Below are 6,163 nucleotides of genomic sequence, written 5' to 3'. Positions count from 1 at the left end.
CCCCCCCCGCTATGGTAACTGAATAGGCAATGGAAAGAGGCCTTTCCTTCTCTCTGGTTATTAGACAGAAATCTCAGGGATTTTCTAAAATCCCTGCACAGAGAAATAATAGGAGTGAAAAGGGGCATTGAGTGTTGACCAGACACTGAACATCAAGGAAACAACTGTGAAATCTTTCCTCTCCTTTCTCCTCTGGCCAAACTCTTCACCCACTTGATTTAGAGCCATCAGAAAAATTTCAAAACAAAACATAAGCAGAGCCTGTTTAGTTTTGACAAGCAAGGCGCCTCCTACTTCACCCTCAGTCCTTCTCTGCCCCTGTGCCCTTGCATACAGTTGATGCCTGTGATGTACAACCAGCAGGCACTGGTCTGGTTGGGTGGGGTCTCCTTTCTGGAACTTGGGTGCAGTGAGGGGTCTGAGACCCCAGCATCCCAGCTTTTAGCCTTTTTTGTTGGAGTTCCTTGGGAAAGTTACTCTGTGCTTCAGTTTCTCATCTGTTAAGTGGGACAATGCCCCCACCTCAGAAAACCGTTATGAAGACGAAATATAAGAAGCCCTGTGTGGCCCTCAGGGCTCCAGCTGACCCAGACTGCCCCAGCTTCTCAACACTGACTGCAGAAGGGAAGGTGTCCCTACAGACACACTGAAAATGTCATGATCTCTCCACGGTTTAGAGATCCAGGGGAGAGGCCAAACTATGCTGCAAGAGAACAGCAGAGGGAGAAGATGGTCGTAGACCACTCAAGGCCAGCCTCAGAGATGCAGGGACACACACACAATGAGGGACACTTGCATGCGCTTGGCTGGGGGTATGTAATAAACTGGCTTTGCCTTTATACTTGTGTACACTACTAAAGCATTCCAAATGAAATGGGGAAAACATCAGTTAGAGATATGAAAACAAGGAAAGAACAAAACAGAAGGCGGGGGGAAGAAAGAGGAGACAAAAAGGAGAACAAAGAGGAGGAAGAAGAGGGGAAGCAGCAGCAGAAGGGGGAGGAGCAGGAGGAGAAGGAGGAGGAACAGGAGGAGGGGGAGCAGGTGAAGGAGCAGGTGGAGCAGGAGCAGGAGGAGAAGGAGGAGCAGGAGGAGAATCTGGAGGAGCAGGCAGACCAGAAGGAAGAGCAGGAAGACGAGGAGCAAGAAAGGGAGCAGGAGAAGAAGGAACAGGGGGAGGAACTGGAGGAGCAGGAGGTGGGGAGGATCTGGAAGAGAATCTGGAGGAGGAGGAGGGGGAGGAGGAGGAGGAGGGGGAAGAGGAGCAGGAGGTGGAGTCAGAGGAGAATCTGCAGGAGCAGGAGGAGGAGGAGGAGGAGGGAGGAAAAGCAGGATGATGAGGAGTAAGAGGAGCAGGAAGAGGAGGAGGAAGAGGAGGAGAAGGATCTGCAAGATCATGAAGAGGAGGAGGATCTGGAGGAGCAGGAGGAACAGAAGGAACAAGAGGTGGAGGAGCAGGAAGAGGAGCAGGAGGAGGAGCTGGAGGAGCAGGAGGAGAATCTAGAGGAGCAGGAGGAGCAGAAGCAGTAGGACGAGGGGGGAGGAGCAGGAGGAGGAGGAGGATCTGGAGGAGCAGGAGGAGCAGAAGCAGGAGGAGGAGGGAGGGGGATGATCTGGAGGAGGAGGAGGAGGAGCAGGAAGAGGAGCAGGAAGTGGAGCAGAAGGATGAGAAATAGGAGGAGGAGGAGGAGGAGGAGCAGGAAGAAGAGGAGCAGGAAGTGGAGCAGAAGGATGAGAAATAGGAGGAGGAGGAGGAGGAGCAGAAGGACAATCTGTAGGAGTTGGAGGAAGAGGAGCAGGAGAAGATTCTGGTGTAGCAGGATGAGGATGAGGAGGAGGAGGAGGATCTGGAAGAGTGGGAATAGGAACAGAAGGAGGAGCAGGTGGAAGGAGGAGAAGGGGGATCTGGAGCAGGAAGAGGAGAAGGTGGAAGAGCAGGAGGAGGAGGAGGAGGAGGAGGANGCCAACGAATATATTTCTACTTGGGAACTAGTGAGCAGAGGACCCCGCTCTCATGTGTTATCCTCTTAGAATCTAGCAATTGATGAGATTTGGTTAGCCTTCTAGGATCACGAATGACTGTTTCTTCTTCCGAGCCTACTAAGGTCTCAGGAAAACTGTCCACCTTTTTGTTCTGGTGGACCACAAAAGATAATTTTAAGGTAACAAAGCTGGAAAGATGGATTCCTCCCTCCCCCAACAAGAATCATTAAAATGGAAACATCATCTTGTCTGTCACGTTTTGTGTTTTTCCAAAATAAAACTTGGAGAAGTCACTCCATTCTTAATGGTCCTATTGGTCTAAGCCAGCGTCTGCCCAAGACTGGACAGTAGTATGGTGGCTGTGCCCAGAGCCAGCTCTGGGCTGGGAGGCTGAGGCCTGAAGTCTTGGGCCCCGACCAACCAACCGGGGCTGGTCATTCCTTTGCCTGGGCCTTGGGCTCCTCATTTGTAGGACAAGGGCATAAGTTAGAGCTGAGCTCTCCCACCATTTTGTCCATAGCACCTTTTGTATCCTTCCCCAAATTTAATCTGGAACCCCAATATCAAGAACTGATTAAAAGGAGCCGCTTTGATAGAAAAAGCTGTGAGGACGATGAGACCTGACCCTGAACCTCTCCCTTGACCTGACAAGAGTCCTGAGACCTTTCATGAATGAGTGCAAGTCCCTATCCTCCCATGACCTCTAACCCCAAATGAGTTAACCCTTTCCAGTTGCCTATATGACCTCTAGCCCTGAATGAGAGTTAACCCCTCAGATGCCCTCAAACCCTGAATGAGGGCCCAACTTGTGTGGTCAGGAAAGGACAAGGTTACTGAGCTGGGAGTCAACAGGAAATACCTTCTAGGTACACTCTGAGCCTGGGATGAGCTGTCAGGACACTGTGTGAATGATTGGGAATACAGGGTCCAAAACTGTGGCGGTAGGGCTGGATGTGGACAACGTCCCTCGTAGAGCACAGCTGGGGTTCACACGGGGGGGGGGTTTAGGCTGGACCATCACAACCTGCAGTTGCCTTGGGGTCTAGGCCTCTGACCAGTGCTGGGCTGCAGGGGCCGGCTCCAAGTGGGAGCAAGGTTACTGAGCAGCCTGGCTGAGGAGACAGCCAGAATCCCCTCTCCTGTGCCAGTGCCTGAAAATTCCAACTTGGAGTCCTCTTCCCATTGTGCCTCTGAAGGAGGTACATTCACTGGAAGGCACACGGTGAGAGGATTTCCAAGGACATGAACCTGCTCTCTGACAGTCCTAAGGACACATGGTCTGTGTGGACTAGCTCAGGGCTCCTGGCCTGTGCAGCAAACAGGGTAAGATGCCTGACCTCCTGGGCTGGGGGTGGCTGGCTGGGGCCCTAGCTGTCCTGAGGTGGGGATGGGGTCCATATCTTCCAGCACTTGTAACCTTCAGACCACTGGTTAGGAAGCTCTGACAGGCTTATCAGGCTTAGCCAGGGCCCCTTAGAAAAGAGCGGAGCCCTGGGCAGGCCATAATTCAAAGTCCAGCTGGGGAGGACGGGGGCCCTGTTGGCCTCTCCTGTAATGGCTTTCTTTTCCGGCCCCTCCCTGACCATGGCTTCTCCTTGGGTGTGTCCCTCTGATGACTCACGAGTTCACACACAGGACCACGATGTTCTTCCACAGGTTCCGGGTGCCCACCACTTTCACGATACAGACCTTCTTGGGTCTCCTGGAAAGCTCTTTCTCCAGCTCTGCAGAGAAAGAGAACCTGTGACCTCTCAGCAAGACCCTGGACAGGCAGCCTCAATGACAGCCCCATTTCCCAAATTCTGGTATCTTGAAAAGGGGAGGATCCCCCTCTCCCCCCCTTTAAGTCAGGGGTTAGAGGATAGAAAATGCATTCACAAAGACTCTAACTTTGCAGCTCCAATTTCCCCATGGGGTCTGAAGGGAGCGATGGCACACTGTCAGTATACAGTACCTCCCCATTGCAAAACCTTTCCTGGGGACCAGGCTGGACACACGAATAAACTATCAGCATAGGCTCATTCCACTCTGGCTCAGTGATGATATTCTAGGTTACTGAGCACTAATTAGGCTCTGGGCACATCAGAACAGTAATTTCTTTCCTTATAGAGTCTGATCTGTCTCAGTCACCCACTGCTCAGAGACTGGGAGAAGCACACGCTGATATGCTCCTTAACTCTGTGGGCAGAACATATGATGGCTGTAGGTGCTTCTTCAGAAGCTACTCCTTGAGTGCATGTATCTTCAAAAGAGAAATACATAAATGAAGGAACATGTGAGCTTATATGTGTATACACATATATACACACACTCGTATAGGTGTATGTTTTAGTTAATGGTGGTCAAAGTCCTTGGGAGCTGGAGAAGACCGATGACGTTTTGGCTCAAAGTGATGTGACCAACTCAAAGTTATGAGACAGAGTTTCTTGTGAGGTTCAGACTTGCTCCAAAAGGCATTCTGAACAGACTCTGATGGTGTTAATGAGTTTGCTGAGGTCCTGATGCTGACTTAGCAATTTAACAGGGAAGGTCAGAGCAGACAATGTCCAGATCTCCAGGATCTCCCTAAATGTCTGTGAGCAGAAAAGCCACACATTCAGCCTCCCAGCTGCTCTCTTAACCAGGCATGTCCTTAGGGAATAATTCCTTAGTAAGGAGCTAAAAATGAAAAAGGAGGCTGACCCAATTGGATGGGTGGCCAGTACTCTGTTAAGGCCATGAAAACAAGAAAGACTGAGGAACTGTCACAGACCAGAAGAGATTGGGGAGATGGGACAAATAAATATCATCCTGGATGGATCCTGGAGCAGGAAGAGGTCATTAATGGAAAGAATGGTGGCATGTAGATACAGCGTTGAGTTTGGTTAACAGTAGTGTATCAATGGCAGTTTCTCAGTTGTGACAACTGTACCATGGTAATATTAGATGTTAACAAGGGGGGAGACTGAGTCAGGGGTAGTCAGAAATTCTGTGCTATCTTTGCAATTTTTCTGTAAACCTAAAATTTATTCCAAGATAAGTTTACTGAAAATAAACAGCAGTGGGGGTGAGAAGGCCCATCTACTGAGGAAGCCTTTACTGCTGGGAGGGAATATGATTACCTCAGAAGGGACCTGGGAGCAGCAGCTCCCTCAGGGGACTGTGTCTCTGAAGTATGTCCCCTCCAACCATACCCCTCCACCTCCAGGCACCTGCCCCCATCTTCTTTCTTTCCTTTTCCACCTCCTTCCTGCCATCAAATGGCAGGAGGGTCACAAACCTCATTAATTGCAGTTTGAAGGAAAAGGTGTTGCTTAACTCTAAGAGTTTAGAAGGTTTTTTGTTTTTATTAAAAAAATTTGGGGAATGGGGATCAGTATCACCAGCTGGGGCATAGAAGGGAAAAGAAAAAATCTTTCCTATGTTTGAGGGATATTATGCTGCTTGTGTTTCCAGAACGTTCTCCCTTACCATATTTAGGTGCAAAGATTGAGGTCTGTACAAAACCAGGTGGCTGGCATTTTGTGGCTGTCCACAGACCTCCTCCTGAGGTCTTCCTGATCTTTATGTTCCCCTTTGTAAAAATAAGATAATTTGACTTACAGGTATACTTTCCCCATGGTTAAAAATCTAAAAAAACTTTTAAAGACCATGGATCTACTACGGTTAATAGATAATGTCTGTTATCCAATGTCTGAGTAGCTTCACTTTTGTAAAACTTATCAGGAGTCAAGTTTAACAGCTACACTTGCTCATCATGTAAATCTTACAAGAAGAAAATTTAAATGTCCATTAGCATGTTTATATAAGTTTAAAGGTTTCTTTATTCTTTTTTTGTAATGTGGCCCAAATTTAACTTGTAATACATTATTGTATATAAAATAGATGTTGATAAAGAAGCTGTAACAACTGTAATTATGACCTGAGGCTTTTGGTTTGGTTTTTTTTTATAGCATTAAACTCTAGAGCTCCAAGTCTAAAGAATTGACTATAGTCTACAGAGGTAACTGCATTATTCTAAATGAAATTAAATTAACCTGTCTAGGGCTATTGATATTTTCTCTCTGTTACACACATCACCAGCCTATCAACAACAACATAAACTTGCTCAGCACTAGGTCTGCTCTTCTGGGATAAAAATCCACCAGCTGTGAGTTATAAGAAACATTAGAGGACTTCTGAGACCTGTGCCCGCCGCCCC

General features: G+C 48.3%; 1 protein-coding gene across 2 annotated transcripts in view; it reads right to left on the bottom strand.

Moving 5' to 3' along the window:
- The window catches only part of SLC22A23 (solute carrier family 22 member 23), a 195,883-nt gene that overhangs the window by 24,611 nt on the left and 165,109 nt on the right, over positions 1-6,163 (bottom strand). For both annotated transcript variants that reach the window (XM_019668498.1, XM_019668499.1), the window contains exon 6: positions 3,605-3,707. In XM_019668498.1, the coding sequence (XP_019524043.1) occupies positions 3,605-3,707 (103 nt within the window). The remainder of the gene's footprint in view (positions 1-3,604; positions 3,708-6,163) is intronic.

Source organism: Hipposideros armiger, unplaced genomic scaffold (genome assembly GCF_001890085.2).
Source record: "Hipposideros armiger isolate ML-2016 unplaced genomic scaffold, ASM189008v1 scaffold_529, whole genome shotgun sequence".
Classification (NCBI taxonomy): Eukaryota; Metazoa; Chordata; class Mammalia; order Chiroptera; family Hipposideridae; genus Hipposideros; species Hipposideros armiger.
This window is presented reverse-complemented; position numbering and strand designations above follow the sequence as displayed.